At 41.8% G+C, this 20095-nt stretch overlaps 1 protein-coding gene across 2 annotated transcripts; it reads left to right on the top strand.

Moving 5' to 3' along the window:
• Window positions 1-6804: 6804 nt before the first annotated feature.
• Window positions 6805-16849, top strand: Zfp42 (ZFP42 zinc finger protein). 2 transcript variants are annotated; one of them, XM_055593518.1, is made up of 3 exons: window positions 6805-6941; window positions 8271-8354; window positions 14887-16849. In XM_055593518.1, exon 3 carries the CDS (start codon window positions 14994-14996, stop codon window positions 15900-15902), a length of 909 nt encoding a protein of 302 aa, XP_055449493.1. In that variant the 5' UTR covers window positions 6805-6941; window positions 8271-8354; window positions 14887-14993; the 3' UTR covers window positions 15903-16849. The 2 variants fall into 2 exon arrangements, with proteins under 2 accessions (XP_055449493.1, XP_055449495.1); XM_055593520.1 differs by lacking the exon at window positions 6805-6941 and adding an exon at window positions 7312-7439.
• The last annotated feature ends 3246 nt before the right edge of the window (window positions 16850-20095 follow it).

Here is a 20095-nt window from a genome sequence, read left to right as displayed (position 1 = left end):
GGACCAGTGCTCAAGTTATTTACCCTTGGATTTTGAAAATTACATTCTATAATCTGATAAGATATTTTTGCTTTCTGAGTGAACCTCTTGGAGGGAAGGCAGGGGGATTACTACAGTCTGGAGGTCAGAAGTGATTCTAATCCTAAGTCCTCGGTTTGGGCCAGAAATAAACACTTCTGGCATCCTTAGGAAAGAGTTAAGACATACCCAGAATCCTCTGCCACCAGCTATGGAGTCTTGGATAGTATCTGTCAGAGCAGATCCCTCCAGCAAAGTAAAGAGAGTTGACCAACTTCTGGAGAATACCAGAGCCTGCTCCACTCGCTTCCTGATTGTCCCTTGCCTTTGTGTGCTGAAATTTCATTTTATTTGTAGTGAGACAGAGCCTCACGTAGCCCAAGCTGGTTTTGAACCTGCTATGTAGCTGAGGCTAGTCTTGAATGCCCGCCCCTCTTCTCTTTACCTCCTAGTTTTATTTTAGTTTTAGTGGCACAAATAAGTAAACAATAAACAAACAAGATATTAAATGTAGACATAAATGTCAGTTGGCATTTTGAAATAACACAGTGCATTCCAATTTTGCTGCTTTTGCTCTTTTTCTGAACGCAAAGTAGATCATAAACAACCCTGTTTAATCATCTGTGACACTTTTACTCATTTTAATCCATAGACATAAAAAAAAATTGTTAAAGTCACATTTTCTAACTTCTGCCCACTAATTGGTTCCACCTCATTTTGAGAAGAAGATTGAGCCAGGTGGTGGTGGTGATGGCAACAGCCACGACCAGGTTGCACTTGGGAGGCAGAGGCAGGCAGACCTCTGAGTTCAAGGTCGACAGAGTGAGGACAGCCAGGGATACACAAAGAAAAATCCCTGTCTGGAGGAGAGAGAGAGAAGAAGGAAAGAAGAAAGGAAATTGAGTTCCTAATTTTTACAAAAGGATATGTGTATGAGAGGTTAATGGGTTTTTTTTTCATATTTGTAAGATTAACTAATTTACATATTTTATGTATATGAGTACTTTGTCTTGAGTAAATTTGCATGCCACAAGACATCATCAGGTAGTTGAGCTGCAATGTCACTGCTGGGAATTGAATTCAGGATCTTCCCAAGAGCAATGAGTGCTTTTAACCACTGAGCCATTTCTCCAGCCCCAAGGTCAACATGTTAAAATTTTATTTGTTTGTCTGTTGTTTGTTTGTTTGGAGGGGTGCATGTGCCAATGCACAGATGCAGAGGTCAGAAGATAACTAGCCAGGGTGATTGCTCTCCTTCTTACATGTGGTCCTGGGAATGAACACGTTTTCAGGCTTGGCAGCAAGTGCCCTTATGGGCTGAGCCATCTCAGCAGCCTTAAATGGCCATAAAGGCTATATATAACTATGTGTCGCCAAACTTAGCCAGTATCACTAACAAACTAGGATCATCATGCATTGTCATGTCTTCAAATATCATACACACCAGTTCACACAGTCCCTACTCCATGTAGATTGACCTTGTGAAGTCTAGAAGTGTAGAAAACTCTTGAGAGGTATAGATCTTACTGGTTTTTCACTTTCCACATCATACGTAAACCTCCATTTTGAAGGTAATGTAAAACCAAAAAATAATGTTTTAATTCCAAATGGTTGGGTGGAGGAGGTAAACATAGTGCTGAGCTTCTAAAATGTTTCCTATGAACTCTCAGTTCTCAAAGAGAGGCTTGCAAAGTGAGCAAATTTGGGATTGTAAGTGCGGCTGAGAGTTACAGGAGTGGCAGAAGAAAATATATTCCAAGACATAAATTACATTTTCTGAGCTTGAACTGAAATTTGATGGTGGTGGAACTGGATGTCTGCATTTTAACTTTGTCCTGAATGTAAAATGGCATCCTGAATTGGATCCTGGAACAGATTAAAGGTACGTTCGTGGAAAAGCTGCTTCAATCCAAGAAAGTCTAGAGTTTGGTTAGTAGCATTATGCCATTGCAGAATTCTTACAGTAAATGGAAACGGACTAGATGGTATATTAAATTTAAGGGAAGCTACATAAAGTGTGTATGGAAACTCCATATGATAGCTTTTCAATCCATGCACTAATTTAACAGCATGCCGAAATAAAATAATAATATTTGAAAGACCATTCTATTTGAGCTTGATTCAAAACTCATTTGCTCATTTGCCCTTTGACAAATGAGCCACTTCCACAGACCCCGAGGTTTATATTTCAATACTTAAGCAGTGGAAGAGCACAAACATTCAGACATATTACAAGTTCATAAAAACTATTGCATGAAACTGCCAAAAACAATAACAGTAAGAAAAGCTGGGCAGGATGGCATAGGCCTATAATCCCAGTACTCAGGAAGGCAGAGGCAGGTGAATCCTGTGAATCCAATGCCAGCCAGCCTGGTCTATAAAGCAAGACCAGGACAGCCAAGGCTACACAGAGAAACCTTATCTCAAAAAACCAAAAAAAAAAAAAAAAAAAGCAACAATAAATAAATAAATAACAGTAAGAAATCATCCTTAGCACTGTTAAAGCATCTGATATCTAAAGAGGAGCCTCTAGTCCCTGTACTTAGGCCATTGCTGAATTCTCCAGAAGAAAATGAAATATAATAATGCTTATGCCTATACTGTTCACCTAAAGAGCATTAAAATTTTTTGAAAAGATAGGACCATGTAAGGAGAAGTTTCATTTGTCTCAGAGTGAAATACCAAACATTTTCGATTTAGATTAAAAATAATAGTAAAGGAGTGAAACCTAAAGATAAATGTTCCTCACTCCACTCTTAGAAATTATGCTTTAAGTTATCAAATTCCCAGTAGAAACATAAATTATAAGCTGGTGGAACTCTCCCTCCCCTTCATGGAAATTGAAACTGGATCTAGAAAGCTCTTTAAACAGTTGGCTGAACTTGGAAAAATTAACTTTACATTTAAAGTTTGTGTCAGAATAGCAAGAGTTGGGATCAAAAATCTCCTCCATTACCTTAATGTTTCTGTGGCTTTGAATAAGAATTTACCATTAATAACTTTCTATTTTCTCATCCATAAAATAGCAGCAAGGATTCACAAGGTTGCCATCAAGATCAAACAAGTTTGGAAAAGGTATTAATAACAGCAAATAATACAACAGATTTTTTAAAAAATCATACAAGGAGGTTTTTAAAATAGTATAATTTAATGTAAAGTGGTACATGAGACCACCACAATTCATTTCTAGTTTGAGTCTAGACATGAAGTTTCTAGATGTGAGGTTTCGGTGGGTCAGGACCGTCATTTTACAATGCAGATGAAATTATAAAGAGAGTACTAATAAAATAATTCCATGTAGTTGATAGATGAAATCCCATCTAATACTTTCAAATAATATTAGCAAAGACAATAAAACTATTGGAGACAAACTAAGTTTTAACAATAATATTTTGCAATTATAAGGTTAATCAGCATTTATATATGATACATACATATCTTTTATATTACTTATTTACTTCATTATGTCTGAGTGTTTTGTTCCTATGTATGTTCTGTGTACCATGTGTGAGCCTGGTGTCTACAGAGTTGAGAAAAGATATCATATCCCCTGGAACTGGGGTTAGAGATAGTTGTAAGGTACCATGTGGGTGCTGGGACTTGAACATGTGTCCTTTGAGAGAGAAGCCAGTGCTCTTAACCACTGAGCCATCACTCCAGCCCCTGATAAATATTTTCTTTTCTAAATTAGTATACAAAGTATTATTTCTGCTATTTGTGGTGGCTCAGGCCACCACAGCACTCAGAGAGACACCGCAGGTGGATCTCTGTGAGTTCCAGGCCCAGGCCGGCCTGTTCTACAAAGGGCGTCTGGGACAGCCAGGACTACACAGAGAAACCCTGTCTCAAACCAAACCAACCAAACAAACAAAAAACAAAGTGATATTTCATTGTCTCGTTTCCATATGTATATGTCATTTTGTTGTTTTTATTCTCCTTTCTCACTGCCTTCTCTATGTCGTTTTCCTATTTGTGCTTTCAATTTTTTGAGGCAGGATCTCAAACTCATCATATAGGATGAGACTGAACATTGAACCTATGTTCCTCCTGCTTCTACCTCTCATGTGCAAGAACTGCAGACATGTAACCTTACCCAGTTATCTCATATTTTCTTTTATACCCTATTCCCATCACTACTGGAATGGAGATCAAAGTACCCTGAAGGCTCTCGGTCTGAGCCTGAAGCCCTTCCTTCTCCACATTTCCTGTTTCTCCCTCACTCTTGTATAACTAATTTTCAGTCTACCACCAGGAACGTTCTGGCTTCTAGACTCACTCTTCCTTCAGTTCACAACAGCTCCTAGGAAACCTCCCAAAAGTTCTGGACTCTCCAATTTTGGGCTCGCAAGGCAGCAAACACCTCAGTTCACTGTGCTAGCCTTTTAGGTACATTTCCACACTGCATTGCCACGGTGACTGTCTCATATCCTCTGACTTTGCTTTCACCTTTGTATGTTTTATTGGGAATTTTTGTACTTCAATTTCAATTCTGTTTTTAAGAAAGTATTGTTAATAATTGCTGAATTCTTCTTGAAGCCCTTAAATTTGCTGAAGGCTAGCAAGTTACTGCTCTTATCCTAATTCTGGCCCTGCAAGTTTGGCCAGTGAATTCCAGGAACCATATCCCCAGGGCCTGGACGACACCTGTGTAGGAGAGAAACTAAAATCTGTGTGGACTGAATAATGTCTATGAATAGTGTCTTGCTTTTTAAACTTAGAATAAAAATATTGCCTAGTAACACACATAAAGTGCCGGAAGGTTTTTTAAACTTCATCTTATGTATCTAAGCGAGATGCCTGCATATATGCCTGCATACATTTACCACCTATGGGCTTGGTTGGGGGAGAGGGAGAGCCAGAAAGCAGAGTTGAGTCCTGTGGAACTAGAGTTCTAGATGGTTGTGAGCTACCGTCAGGGTCCTGGGAATAAAACCTGGATTCTAGAAGAGAACCAATTATTTTTAACCACTGAGCCATCTCTCCAGCTCCCAGAATATATATAATTGGCCACAATATTATTGTTAGAAGTATCAAAATGGATAAAATTTCAGCAATTCAAATATTTTTGTGTTTTGTTGTTGCTGTTTATGTGCTTGCTTGTGGTGGGGTCTCATTTTAAAACCCAGGGTAGTCTGTAACTCACTATGCTTTGTCTCAACTCAAAAACCATCTTACAGTCTCAGCCATGCAAAGGGCTGGGTTTGTAAGCATGACACACCAAATCTGGGGAAATTATTATTTTAATGTGCTTCCAAAGACAGCCTTCTTCTCTTTTGTGGTTGAACTGCTTACCTAACTCATTTTGGAGAAACAAAATTTCCCTGAAACAAAGCTGATATGATAGCAGAGGAGTTGGTTCATTTTGTGTTACTTTGGAGTCTGGGGAGGGACTTGGAAAGAAGAGCAAAATTGTAATGGGGCCAAAACTAATGGATGTGTGACATGGAGTATGAAAAATGGAATGGCACACAGTCCTTAGAGTCCCTAGCCTCGGCCTCACCCTGGTGATATAAACCAGAGGGCAGACAAAACCCTGCTAAGGAAGAGATTACACATTATTCTAGTTTGTCCTGTGTCTTTCAACTGAGGTTAAGTCTCTGATAACAGAAGGGTGTGGCTCAGAGTGATTAGGTAAAAGAAAAGCTTTCTGCTTTCTCCTGGAGGTAGTCTTTGTTTTGCAACCATAAACAATACCCAAAGAGGGGTTAAAAAAATGAGAACACGGCCTCACTATTTAACTCAGGCTGGCTTCGACTATTAACATTTTTTATCATAAAACACACACACACACACACACACACACACGTGGTCAGAGAACTTGTTGAGAACTTTCTTTTTGCTTTTTGTTTGGTTGGTTTTGTTGTTGTTTTTGGTTTTTTCGAGACAGGGTTTCTCTGTTTAGCCTTGGCTGTCCTGGACACTCCTTATAGAGCTCACAGAGATCTGCCTGCCTCTGCCTCCCTGAACGCTGGGATTAACAGACATGCGCCGCCATACTTGGCTCACCTAAGTATTTTCTAAAAAGCCACAAAGAGGTGCCAAGGAAACCAGGAGGAAAGCAGTTCCTAATTACTGCTTCAGCCCCAAACTCACTTCAAAGGACATGCGCCTGGGAGAAGAAAGGAAGCAAGGAAGATTTATTCTACTTCCATTCAGATGAATAAAAGAGACTTAGCGACAGAGCCTTCTTAAATAGACAAGTAGTTTAAGTTTTGCACCAGTAGGACATTTTCTTTTTCAATCTCACCATTAAGTTTTATTCCAAAAAAAAAAAAAAAAAAGGACGTTAACGAGAATAAATGACGGAGTCCTCCCTGATAAGTAAATTACCGAAAAGCTTCAGGTTAAATGTAAGAGGATCTTCAATATTGATTTGGTCTTTGTTTTAATGGGGCCGGTGTGTTTACGCGAACCATTAAATTTCACTAGACCGCGGTCGGTGGTGAGTGAGGGCTGATGGACCCACGATGGAAGAGTTAAGGCGGGGTCGTGGGAGGCTGGGATCCAGGGCGGAGAGGGGCCAAAACTGCAAAGCGCGTTTGTGGAGGCAGGAACTGCACCCTCTGCCAACCTGGTTACCTGTGTGGCGGCACGTGTCCACACACAGGTAGAGGGAAGCGACTGTGCCTCAAGGCCGGGCCGTCGGGATCCCGGAGAGGCCTCTCCCGTCTGACCTCTGCCCTCCCGCGCCGACCCCGCCCTCAGCCGGGCACCCTCGGCCCGATCCCGCCCACTTCCACGTGGAGCGCTTCTCCTCGGGGATTCCAGCCTACCGAGCTCCGCAGGTTCCCGGATGGGTGTGGCCGGGCCGCGCCAGCCCGTCTGAAGAGCGAGCGGTGCAGCAGGCCGCGCGCTCCGGGCCGCCTAGGTTTCCGCCGCTGCCTCGGGAGCGCCACTGGCTCGTTCTACCGCGGGGCCCCTGGGTAAGGCTTGCCTCGTGAAGTCGTGGGGTTCCGTCTTGTCTTCTCTGAGGGAAGGAGGTGTAGGGCCACAGATGCGGGGCTTCCCCTTCGTGTGTTGAGCGCCTGAACACTGTCATGGGATAGACAGCTCTTGCTTTTTTTAATTGTTCTGAACTAAGCCGGAGCTTGCCGCTCCTTTAACAACCCTGAAGTGGTTTCTTTGCTGTTACAAGACCGCGCAAACGACTTCCCGTAGAATTCCCGGCCTCCTCTGCGCCTGGACTCTGACCACCACGTTCCTCTCCTGATTTTAGGAGAATTGCAGCTTCGGGCCGGGCGTGGGGGATGGCAGTGGCGGGGCTGCGGGCTTTTAATCCCAGGGCGTGGGAGGCAGAGGCAGGCGGATCTGTGTGAGCTGGAGGCCAGCCTCGTCTACAAATGTAGCAAGTTCCAGGACAGCCAGGGCCACACCCTGCCTCGAAAAGCCAAAGGGGGATTAAAAGAATGAGGGTTTCTCTGGTAAATATGGCTTCCTCCTGTAGTGAATATGGCTTCCTCCTGTAGCAAATATGGCTTCCGTACGTACGTAAAGGTTTATCCTGGGGTACTTTATTTCCCAACATCTCCAACCTAACCCCTTTTTACAGTGAGTGCACATTGCTTGGTAAAGCCGAGCATTTGGGGGACTATAATCTCACCTCTCTCCCAGGGAGCCAGCACTTTTATCATTTCGGGGCCTGGGGTAGGGTCCTAGATGGTCCTTCCAAAGATGGCGGCCCTCCTTACAGCATCTGAGCATTGTCCTATGATAGAAGTATTTCTATTCCCATTTGAGAAATAAAACATCAGTTTTTTTCCCATGCCATTAGATTTTGTCCTTAGCTGTGGGGACCGGTAAGCTTTTGGATGCTTATTTTGACTAATTAGAAGTTATTGGAACGTGCTTGGTGGCACATGTCTGTAATTCCAGATCTCGGAAAGGAGGGACAGATCAGGAGTTCAAGCCACTTTCGATTACATGGAGAGTAACAACTTAATGAGTCACCTTATTTATTTTAACTTTATTTGCTATTCTCACAAGGTTGCATATTGGGTGGAGAATAGCCTAATGGTCAAACATCTGATAGATAACCTAGGGAAGGAAAGCAAATGCTCTAAGATGGTGATATATTCATAAAATACCTATTTCTTTGGCTTTGATCTGTTAAATATTCTACCTAAGTAGCATTTGCAAGCATTAAGTATCTAACATTCTGAATAAATGTCTAGTAATATTTTTTTTTAAAGATTTCTGAATCAGGTCTCACCAAAACTCTTAACTAATGTGTATTCGTAAACTCATTTCCCTAGAGAAATGGTCTAAGAGCTGAAACACGTGGCAAAGAAGACAGAGGCTTTTGCTCTCATAGCGCAAGTGTACGGTGCAGCCAGCAGGTAAGACTACACTCTTTTCCAGACAATACCGAGAGCTGTGTTCTTATGTGCAATACAAGCTGGGAGATCCTTAGCATGGGATCTAAACACACCTTGGAACATAGGGCAGCTCTGAGGAAGTTAATGTTTAAGCACAGATCTGGAGTGTATATGTGGGTCTGTTGGGACACAGAACGTAATCGGTGGTGTATCAGTGATAGGGAGGAGCCATACAGTGGACTGATGGGGTGCCTTATCCTAGGAATGTGCCTGCTATCAGTGCTTTGGACAGGAAATGGGGAATGACCACTCCAGGAGACCTATAAGGCACAAAGGAACATTTTCCGGTTTCTGCTTTTGAAGTTTCTCCGTTTTTAATTTTGTATCTTACCTATTTGGGGGGGGGGGGGTGTGCGCGCGCGCACTTGAGCACACATGCATCTACGTATTCGAGCGCAGGTGGAAGCCAGAGTCGATTTCCTGTCCACACCTGTGTCATTGGGAGGGGCAGGCTTGGCAGGTTTGGCAGAATGTGGGCTTTTCCTGCTGAGCCATCTTACCAGCCAGATCTGTTACTGAAGTGTTTTCCTTTTTGGTTGTTTCTTAGACTCCTGTAGCCTAGAACAACTGTAGTCCTAAAACTAGCTCAGGACCGTGGGCATGAGACTTTATTGCCAAAATTTATGTCTGAAAAAGGACTGATTTTGAGTGTTCAGGAGACAGCCTCAACAGGATCAGCATGGCTGGTTTTTTTGTTTTGTTTTGTTTTGTTTTTTGCCCCAGTCCCTAGTTGGAAACTTAGACCAGTAGACGTCACCAGCCCATGCTTGGTACTGTTAAGTTTTTCCCTCTGTTTCGGCCCCAAAATCCGAAAGAACGCAGGTGGTCATAAAGAGTCCAGCAAAGCAAGATCCCTATTTGAATTAGGCAGCAAAAACTGACCAGTCGTGGACAAGAGCACAGACTCAAGAGGGAGCTGACTTGTCTTTGAACATTCATCTTCATCTTAGTGTTTAAACAGATGACACAATCTGGCCTGGTAAACTCACTTTTGGTTTTTGGCTTTTTGAGACAGGGGTTTCCCTGGCTGTCCTGAAACTTGTTCTGTAGACCAGGCTGACCCAAACTCAAAGAAATCTGCCTGCCTTTGCCTCTCTAATCAAGGGAGAACTAGAAGAAGTAGAGATGGCAGGATATAAGCTTGGAGAGAAAAGAGAATCAGATCAAGCTGCAGTTAATTTAGATGGATTTTTGGAGAGAAAACGGCTTTTGTATACCATCCTAGACTTGATCATGGCCTAAGATTTTGCTTTTTAGATATTCTTGTATACAGCCTTGTTATCAGTTTAAAAATAGGTGAATGGGGGTTTGAGTCCCCTCTCTCCCCTGGGAGGGCGGCAGGAGCATCCAGCCTAAGCTTTGGTCATGTTAAACAAGCACTACACTGTACCATTAAGCCTTTAGCCAGCCTTTGTAACATGTTTATACATACAAAGTTTTGAGAAAATTTAAACCCTTGCCCTGGCATGCTTTATTTCTGTTTCATATATTTATTTTTTTCCCCAAAGTGAATGCTGTGGCTCTGTTGATGCCTTTTTTTTTTTTTTAAACATAGCGATTTTAAAGTAGTTTTAAGCTATTAATTCTCAGCCTACAGCATTCACATTTGCCCTTATTTAAAGAACATTTAATTTCGGTTCCTACAGTAAGACATCAGAATAATAGAGATCTTTTATCGGGCACACAATTTGAACATTAAGCAAAAGGCAGCTAGAAACGCAGCAGTAACATATTTTTGTTGCACCTTTAAATGGTCTTGCTTTTTAGGCTTGGTTTTGCTAGTGGTGCTGGTATTTTTGGTTTGGGGTTGGGTTTGTTTTTAGTGATGGGAAAGTAGAGCTAGATTTCCATGTGACTTTATTTTGCCTTAAATTCTCAAGACATGGAAATTACCCTAGATTTTGTGTTTTATTTTTTGGATCCCAGTGAATCTTCTAGAATAATGGACCTGGCAACTACAGTCCAGAAATGAAATCTTGCCTCTCCCTATTTTATTGTAACAGCATCCTCATTCCCAAATACATTTAAGTGGTGCATGGTGGAGGCAGAGGCAGGCAGATCTCTGAGTTCGAGGTCAGCCTGGTTTATAAAGTGAGTTCCAGGACAACCAGGGATACACAGAGAAACACTGTCTTGAAAAACCAAAAAGAGACACCCAAATATGTTTTACCCACTGTAATTATTTCCCACTTCAAGGCAGAATAGTTTAGACAGATGGAACCTACAAAGCTTGTATCTGACTCTGTACAATAATAATGGTAGCTACTGTGTCTGCCCTACTAAAAGCAGCCGGTTCCAGTGTAGAATGAGTACAGAGAAATAAAGGAGTACTCACTCACACACGTGCACAGCACCTACTGTGTGCCATGTACCTTACAAGCATCATTTTATTTCCCTTTCCCAGCTCCTACATCTGAGAGACAGTGGGACCATCCCTCTGCATTTCCTCCAGGTTTTTTCATCAACTGCCCTTGATTGCCTTGCCTTAGTACTCTGTTTAAAATTGCAAACTTATACTTTCTGCAATTGCTTTTATTAGTTTATCACGCCATTCGTTGCAACTTAATAGTATTTGGAACGCACTGCTTATTTTATTTTTGAGGCAGGGTTTCACGTAGCTCAGGCTAGGCTCAAACGAACTGTATAGTTGAGGATGACCTTGAACTTCTGCTGCCCTGCCAGGGTTGCAAGCCTGTACTACCACCTCATTTTATGCTATGCTAAGGATTGAACTCCCTGCTGTGGGTACTCTAGTGAGCATTCTACCGACTCAGCCACACCTTCAGTCCACATTTGCCGTTTTATATGCTTATGAAGAATCTGTGCCATAGCGGCGTAGATTGTATGCTTATTTACTCATGAATCATGAGCAGTGTGTCAGTCCTAGCAGTGAGGTTATGTGGCCCACTGGAGAGTTCTACATGTTCAGGTATGTTCAGGGTCACAATTCATTTTCTTTTATGTTGGTGTAAAGCAGTCACTTTTGGTTTTTTAAGACAGGGTTTCTTTGAGTAGCCCTGACTGTCCTGGAATTAGCTCTGTAGACCAGGTTGCCCTCAAACTCAGAGATTTACCTGCCTCTGCCTCCCAACTGCTGGGGTTAAAGGTGTGTGCCACCACCCCCTGGTTAGTAGTCACTATTTTTGCAATGTGAGTTATAAACCGTTTCTTCCTTTTCATTCCTTTTTCACACAATACATCATCACTGCAGTTTCCCCCTTCCCTTCCCCCCAGTCCCCTCATCACCTCCTCCACTCTCCTCCAGTTCTACTTGCTCCTCTTCCATCTCCCTTCAGAAAAGAGCAGACCTCTAAGGGATAGCAACTGAACGCGGCATAACAAGACACAAATCCTCACATATCAAGTCTGGACGAAGCAAAACCAGTGGAAGGAAAAGGATCTCAAGAACAGACACAAAGTGAGATACACCTCCATACTCCCACTGTTAGGGGTCCCACAGAAAACGCCAAGCTAAACAACCATAACATGCATGCAGAGTACCTAGATAACCCATTCGGGATACATGGCTGTCGCGTGGCTGTTGCCTCAGTCTGAGCAACTATGAGCCCTGCTTAGTTGATTCTGTGGCTGTGTTCTCCGGGGTCTTTGACCTCTCTGGATCCTACAGTTCTTCCTACCCTTGTTCTGAGGGGTTCCCTGAGCTCTGCCCAACATTAGGCTTTGGGTCTCTACATCTGCTCCCATAAGCTGCTTGAAGAAGCCTCTCTTGATTATGCTAGGTACAGATCTGTGCATATAGTAGAATATCATTAGGGATCATTTCATTGACTTTGTGTGTGCCTGAGTGTGTGTGTGTGTGTGTGTGTGTGTGTGTGTGTGTGTGTGTGTGTGTGTTTCTACCCTAGGTTCCTGGCCATCCAGGCAGTGTCAGACATGGAAGACTTGTCTGGTTACAGAAGATGGCCATTTCAGACCCCATTTCCCCCATTACTAGGAGTCCTCAATAGGGTCACTCTGGTAGATTCCAGGAAGTTTCCACTGCCATAGGTTTTCACATCACCCCCAAATGCCCCTTAGCTCCAGTCATCTCTCCAAGTATGCTTTCCTTGTCCCCCTCTCCTCAACCTGATTCCTCCTGTTTCCATCCTGTCAGTCATCCCCAGTCTCCCATCCCTCCTCACCCCTCCGACTCCACAAAATCTCTTTCCCCTTCCCAGGAAGTCCATGCATTCCGCCCTAGAGCCATCCCTGTTCCTCAGCCTCTCTGGGTCTGGATTGTAGACAGCTAACTAGCAGCTAATACCCACTTATAAGTGAATACATACCATGTTTGTCTTTCTGGGTCTGGATTGCCTCAGGGTTACTATTTTCTAGTTCCGTCCATTTGCCTGAAAATTACATGTCTTTTTTTTTTTTTTTTTTAACAGCTGGGTTTCAATTTTTTGTTGTTCTATTTTTGTTTTCAACAGTAATATTCTATTGTGTAAATGTACCACATTTTCTTTATTTTTCACTTGAAGGACATCTACGTTGTTTTCAGGTTTTGGGTGTTCTTACTAATAAAGCTGCTGTGAACATAGTTGAGCAAGTGTCTTTGTGGTAGGATAGTGTGTCTTTGGGTATATGCCCAAGAATGGTATTCCTGGGTCTTAATAGATAGATTCACAATTTCCTGAGGGACCTCCATATTGATATCCATAGTAGCCTAAAAGTTGCAGTAATGGAGGAGTGTTCCCCTTGCTCCACATCCTTGGCAGCATGAGCTGTCTCTTGTGTTATTGCTCTTAGCCATTCTGACCATGTAAGGTGTCATTTCAAAGTAGTTTAAGTGTTTCTTATCTATTTGAGTGAAATTCTTCTCTTGAGAATTCTCTGGTTAGGTCTTACTTCATTTTTTTAATTGGATTTTTTGGTTGTTAATGTCTGGTTTCTTGATTTTTTTTTTAAATATATTTTGGATATTAGCCTTCTGTCAATGTGGGAAAAAAAATCCAAATTTTTTTTTTCCATTCTGTAGGCTGCTGCTTTGTCCTATTGAAATGTCCTTTGCCTTACAAAAGCTTTTCAGTTTCATGAGGTCTCATTTACTAATTGTTGCTCTTCGTGCTTGCACTATTGGTGTTCTGCTTAGGAATTTTCTCTGTGCCAGTGCATTCAAGGCTATTCCTTTCTCTTTTATTAGGTTGTGTCCATAGGTGTGTGACTTATATCTGGGTCATCTGGATCTTTGATTCAATTTCATGATCTGTTTCTGGTTTTGCTTTTCAGGTTTTATTGGTGTTGCTTTGTTTGAGACAGTCTTTCTGTGTGGTGCTGGGATTACAGGACTGTGCCTCCTCTCCTGGCTCTTGTTTCTGTTTCTATGCCAGTACCATGCAGTTTTTATTACTATTGCTTTGTAGTACAGCTTAAAATCAGGAATGGTGATGTTTCCAGAAGTTCTTTTACTGTACAGGTATTTTGTTTTTACATATGCAGTTGAATATTGTCCTTTCAAGGTCTGTAAAGAATTGCGTTTTGATGGCGATTGCATTGAATCTGTAGATTGCTTTTGGTAAGATAGCCATTTTTGCTATGTTAAGCCTACCCATCCGTGAGCATGGAAGATCTTTCTGTCTTCTGATATCTTCTTCAGTTTCTTTCTTCAAAGACTTGAAGTTTTTGTTGTATATGTATTTCACTTGCTTAGTTAGGGTTATCTCAAGATTATATATATATTATTTTATATGTAATATGTATGTATGTATATGTGTGTGTGTGTGTGTGTGTGTGTGTGTATATATATATATATATATATAGTGGCTATTACGAAGGTTATTCTTTTTTCCCTGATTTCTTTCTCAGTATGTTTCTCACTTGTATATAAGAGGGCTACTGGATTCATTCATTCATTCATTCATTCATTTATTGCTCTTGTATCTAGACAGGTGTTTCGGGTGTTCCTGATTTTATTGGCATTGCTTTGAGTATAGGCTTGCTGTAAATTGCCTATGTTGAGGAGTTCCCTTGTATCCTAATCTCCAAGATTTATCCTGAAGAATGAATTTTGTCAAAGGCTTGTTGGCCATCAATGAGATGATCAGGTGGTGAACCATTGTGCACATAACTTTAGCATGTGTGCGCGAGTGCACTTGAAGGTGTGACTTGCTGGTGGAGGTCAGGACAAGCTTGAGTTCCGTCTTTTCTACCACGTTTGTCCAAGGATCAAACTCTGCTGAGTGGTAGGCAATTTCCTGGTGAGCCATCCCACTGCCCATAACCATTTACTGAAGACATCCCCACTCCTTGTTTATTTGGTTTGGTTTGGTTTTTTGAGACAGGGTTTCTCTGTGTAGCCTTCGCTGTCATAGGCTCGCTTTGTAGACCAGGATGGTGTCAAACACACAGAGATCTGCCTTCGTCTGCCTCCCCTAGTGCTGGGAGTACAGGCTGGGATTACAGGGTAGAGCCGCCATGCCAGGCTTGAAGTCCTTTTGTTACAGTGGCTCTAGTATTGGAATATATTTTAACTTAAGGCTCTTTCTTATGTAAGGCAGGTGTTTGCCAGTGGTGACTTTTTTGGATCGATCAGGGCTGCCTTGAAAGTGGTTTACATTCATCTTTCAAGAAGGAAGCAGCTAAGACTACGCAGTGGAGCAGATGAAGAAAATGGCACAGTCAAGTGGCCAGAACAGCCCTGGGGGAAGAGCCCTCAAAGCGAACCTAAAACAAGACCAAGACGGGGAAAGGCAAGTCCTGAAGACAAGAGCGGAACCTCCGTACATAACGTACACCATCCGGGATGAAGGTGTGTGCAGTGGGTCCGGCCCCGCCGCTGAGGAAGATGACTTTGTTGATGGTTACATAGAGTGCATCGTGACAGGGGAGTTTTCTGAGCCCGTTTTGGAAGAGGATTTACTCTTCAAATCCTTCGAAAACCTAGAGCAAGCTGACCAAGACCTTTCTCGCCATGTTCTGGAAGCGAGTTCCCTTCTTGAGTGTTCTTTGGAATACATGACAAAGGGGAAGAAACAAGAGGAAAGAGAGGCCAAGCAAGAGCTGCCTCTGCAGTTTGGCGCGACCTCGGAACTTGGGTGTTCTGAGCCCAGGAGCAGCAGGCAGCTTCCGGGTTTACCGGCTCATAAGCAGCTTGCTGGGTTTTCTGGGGGGAAGCCAAAGGGCGGGAAATACCGTGCTGCACTGCCCGCGCTGGAGTGCCCCCACGCCGGGTGCGAGAAGAAGCTGCGGGATAAAAGTGCCCTGAGGAAGCACATGCTTGTTCACGGGCCCCGGCAGCACGTGTGTGCGGAGTGTGGAAAGGCTTTTATGGAGAGCTCGAAACTAAGGCGACATTTTCTGGTTCACACTGGAGAGAAGCCTTTTCAGTGCACCTTTGAAGGGTGTGGGAAGCGCTTCTCGCTAGATTTCAACTTGCGCACGCACGTCCGCATCCACACGGGTGAGAAGCCCTACATGTGTCCCTTTGACGACTGTCAAAAGAGGTTTGTTCAGTCAAATAACATGAAGATTCACATCCTAACCCATGCAAAGGCAGGGAAGAAATGCTGAAGACCAAGACAGAATGTCCTGGGGCTGGGCAGTCTGCATGGCAGAGTCACTGGGCATCCATGCACTGTAGATTATCATTTGTAGGGAAGGAGTCTATGGCTAAGATAATTTTGCAACTCTAGGTGGTGTACTTCTATTTTTTTTATACTTTATTATACAATTTTAAGAACTTTTCTTTGTATTCTATAGTGTAGTTCTAACAGAAAAGTCAATGATGAAGTCAATTCAAAAGCATAATCTTTAATATATGTGCTACATTATTGAATGTGATGGGCTTTTTTCCATACTTCATAGAAAATCACTGATTTTTAATTATGCAGTTCCTAATTGCCTAGCATTTACTTTTAAAGATGTGCTTCATGGTAGAGGTGGTAATCCTGACGAATAACTTCAGCAGTAGTCAACAAATGAATGCTTACTCATTTTTAAATTAAAATATTTTTGATTTTTGTTTTCCTCATTGTATCAAACTATAATATAGTTAAATGTAAATAGTTATAAGCTAAAGTTGGTCCATCTAGAGATTTCAGGTGTTTCAAAATAAAAATATGAAACTCTAGAAATGTGTTAAATTTCTGAAGAAAAAAAAAAGATACACCAGTCTTTTGGGGGAAAACTGTCAAAGCTATTTTGATAGGATTTGCAATAGTGCTTTATTGAATTTCTGAGGTTCCTCGCTACAGTGCCTCAAACACCAGAAACATATTCTCTTGTTATGGAGGCTAGGAAGCCACAGGTCCCAAATCAAAGGGTCACACCAGGATCTTGTTTACCTGCTGTACCCCGTGTCACCTAACATCTTTTGTTTTCTATTCAGATTTCCATTATACTGAGTAACAAACCTGAAGACCTCACCTTAATTACCTAAAAAGACCAGATAAGAACACATTCTGGTTCTGAGGTACTGGGTGGTAAAGTTTGAATATATGATTTTTTTTTTTTTATGTATTTTTGCTTTTATTTTTGACAGGGTTTCTATCTGTAGCCTTGTCTGTCCTGGACTCACTTAGTAGACCAGGCTGACCTCACATTCACAGTGATCTGTCTGTCTCTGCCTCCCTGAGTACTGGGATTATAGGCATACACCACTGCCCAGTTAATGTATAAATTTTAAGGAGGATACAAACCCATAAACGTGCAGTACTCTTGACCCACTTAAAAAATTTTGTTATTTTTAGTAGATGGTGCATGCTAGGGAAGGAATTCAAAGTGGTTATATATGTACAAAGAGGAAAGGGGAGCTGGAATAAAAGTCTGACTCTATTGTAGGATTTAACTGTTTATACAAGTAGTATAAATGAACAATCAAAGACTGGCCAGAAAATAAGCAGCCATCAAACTTAAAATGTACCCCTGACTCACCATTTAGTGTCCATAATTTGGCTTTGTTAATAATGCCATAATCCAGTTTAGTTAAAATGCCACTGCATTTTGAAGATTTACCATACCCCTGGAAATTACAGTACATCTTTTCGAAAAAAGAAGGAATGAAGATTAATCTTGATGTTTTTTTTTTTTCTTTTTTACAAATGACAAAATTTAAAATAGACATGTCTTTAAAAATCAGGGCTTGCTCAGGGTCAGATAGAAGGGGAGGAAATCCTCCCCTATCAGGGGACTAGGGAAAGGGCATAACGGGAGAAGAGGGAGGGGTGGGTAGGACTGGGAGGAGATGAGAGATGGGGCTGCAGTGGGGATGCAAAGTGAATAAATTGTAATAAATAAATATATAAATAAAAAAGAAATAATGAAAATCAGGGCTTGCAGTTTGACTTCAGTGTGAAGTTGTTGCTAATATGAACTACGAGAGAATATCAACTATTTAGGATATATTTGTAGAGCAATTTTACCATTTTTATAGGAATGTGGATCCTGAGATTCCAGGTTAATATCAGTAAACTAGTGCACAAAAGCCATCCATAAATTTCAGTTTTCTTCTAAAGCAAACACCTGCATCCAGAACTTACGATGAGTTTAATCAAGGTGATGGATCATGTGTCTGTCTGGTGTTTGCTTTTACAGCCTTGTGTCTGACTCAGTCCTTTATGGATTCTAGTTTCAGAGTGGAGATTAAAGACCAGACAAAAGATGCCAAGATTAGGGTGCAAGCTCTTCAGAGCTGAGATTCAGAAGGATCAGATGAGCTCTTCCTATAGACACTAGTCTGCTGGATATTCCTTTCTTGAGAAAAGTCTCCAAAGTTACAAGATGTTCGTACCTGGATTTTTGAGGCTTAGAAAATACAGATGGAGGAATAGGCTAGCCTGGCATTTCTTCTTTAAGATCTTTTTTCCCCAAAGATGTAGATGGAATGGCAAAAGGGTAGGAAAGTGAAAATACGCCAACCAGGCTAGATACTAAGGGCTCACATCTAAAAATACTTTTTGTGGTTTATTTTGTTTTTCTAATTTTTATTGCATTGGTAATTTTGCCTGCATTTAGGTCTGTGTGAGGGTGTCGGATCCCTTGAAACTGCAGTTACAGACAGTTTGAGCTGCCACGTGGGTGCTGGGATTTGACCTGCTGTGGAAGCACTATTTCTCCATCTTATTATTTTGGTTTTTTTTTAATGCATGATGTTTTGCTTTCTCGTGTATGTCTGTGCACCATGTGAGTGAAATGTCTGCAGAGGCCAAAATGGAGCATTGGATCTCTTGGAACTGGAGTAAGTGCTGGGAATTGAACCCAGGTCCTCTAGACGAGCATCCAGTGCTAGGACCCACTGAAACATGTTCCTAGCCCGTTTGTTAATATTTTAGAAATGAATACACATATACTTCTCACATTCACTTTTTACATAAGAACAGACATATCACAGGCATATTAGATTGCTAGACTTTGCTATACAACTAAAAGTGTATTTTGCCAGCTTCTATTTGTTCTCTGCCTCCCTACTTATGGTGATAAAAAGAAAACAATTTTAGTGTATTTGATTTTCTTTGTTTTAACACAAGTACTTATTTTTCTGTTGGTATTCTTTTTTTTTTTTTTTTTTTTTCTTTTAATATAGTGTCCTCTAAGACTTTTCACATTACAAAAGCTGTCTCCTCCTTTTTTTATGGCTTTCTCTGTGTATCCCTGGCTGTCCTGGAACCCGCTGTGTAGACCAGGCTGGCCTCACAGAGATCTGCCTGTCTCTGCCTCCCAAGTGTTAGGACTTAAGGTGTTCACTACCACTGCCTGGTTTTGTTTGTTTGTTTATATGAGCAATATACTAGTGTGTGTTGCTTCTATATGGCTATTGTGAACAATAAAGGAGTCTAGATATAAGAATGGCATGGCTGGGTTACATGGTAGTCCTGCTTAGTTTTTGCTTTTTGTTTAAGGACCCTCCAAGCTATTTTCCAAGCAATTCCGCTACATTCCTCACAGTTTCAAAGGGTCCCCTCTCTTTTGAGGGGGTGGGTTTGGGCTCAGGCTCAGGCCCTGGCTCTGCAGTCATGGCTGTACCGGAACTCACTCTCTAGACCAGGCTGGCCTCAAACTCAGAGATCTGCCAGCCTCTGCCTCCCAAGTGCTAGGATTAAAGCAAGGCATGTACTACCACCGCTCCAGCAGAAGGGTTTGTTTTTCTATACTTGCTTCCCATCACCTTCATGGCTCAAAAATTAATAAAATACTTGATCTTGTAGAGCACCCATATTTGGTCCAAGAACATGGATGGTTGTGAACCACCCATGAGTTTAGTTCCAGGAATCCAACATTCTTTTGTGACATACGAGGGCACAGGCACACACATGGTTCACATGCAGGCAAAACATGCATAAAATAAACTAAAAAATAAATTTCAAAAAGCCATCCTCCCTTGTATGAAGCAAGAGCACTATGATTTTCTTTTGAAACAGGCTGTCGTAGCCCTAATGAAACCCAAACGAATTTCAGTAGCCATGGGTCTAAACTCCATGTTTAGTGATTACAGGTGTGAGTCATCTTTGTTATTTAATTTTACTTTATTTGCATATTATGGGACTTGCCTGGAAGCATTGTATAGTCCAGCCAGGCTTGAAATTCTCAGCAATCCCCCCTTCTCAGTCCCAGAATGGAATGTTGTGATTACAGAAGTAGGATGGCTTCCCTGTGGTTATAATTTGCATTTTTGCATTTCTATGTCCTTTTTTTTTTCTTCCCCACCCCCACCCCAGACAGGGTTTCTCTGTATCCTTGGCTGGCCTGGAAACAAAGATTGCCTCCTC

The sequence above is a fragment of the Psammomys obesus genome, unplaced genomic scaffold, assembly GCF_907164565.1.
Source record: "Psammomys obesus unplaced genomic scaffold, mPsaObe1.curated_primary_1811, whole genome shotgun sequence".
Taxonomy (NCBI): Eukaryota; Metazoa; Chordata; class Mammalia; order Rodentia; family Muridae; genus Psammomys; species Psammomys obesus.
The sequence above is the reverse complement of the archived record's forward strand: the minus strand, read 5'-3'. Positions and strand labels throughout refer to the sequence as shown.

Coding starts and splice junctions, on each gene's coding strand:
- Zfp42 (XM_055593518.1), top strand. CDS start 14,994: ATGAAGAAAATGGCACAGTCAAGTGGCCAGAACAGCCCTGGGGGAAGA.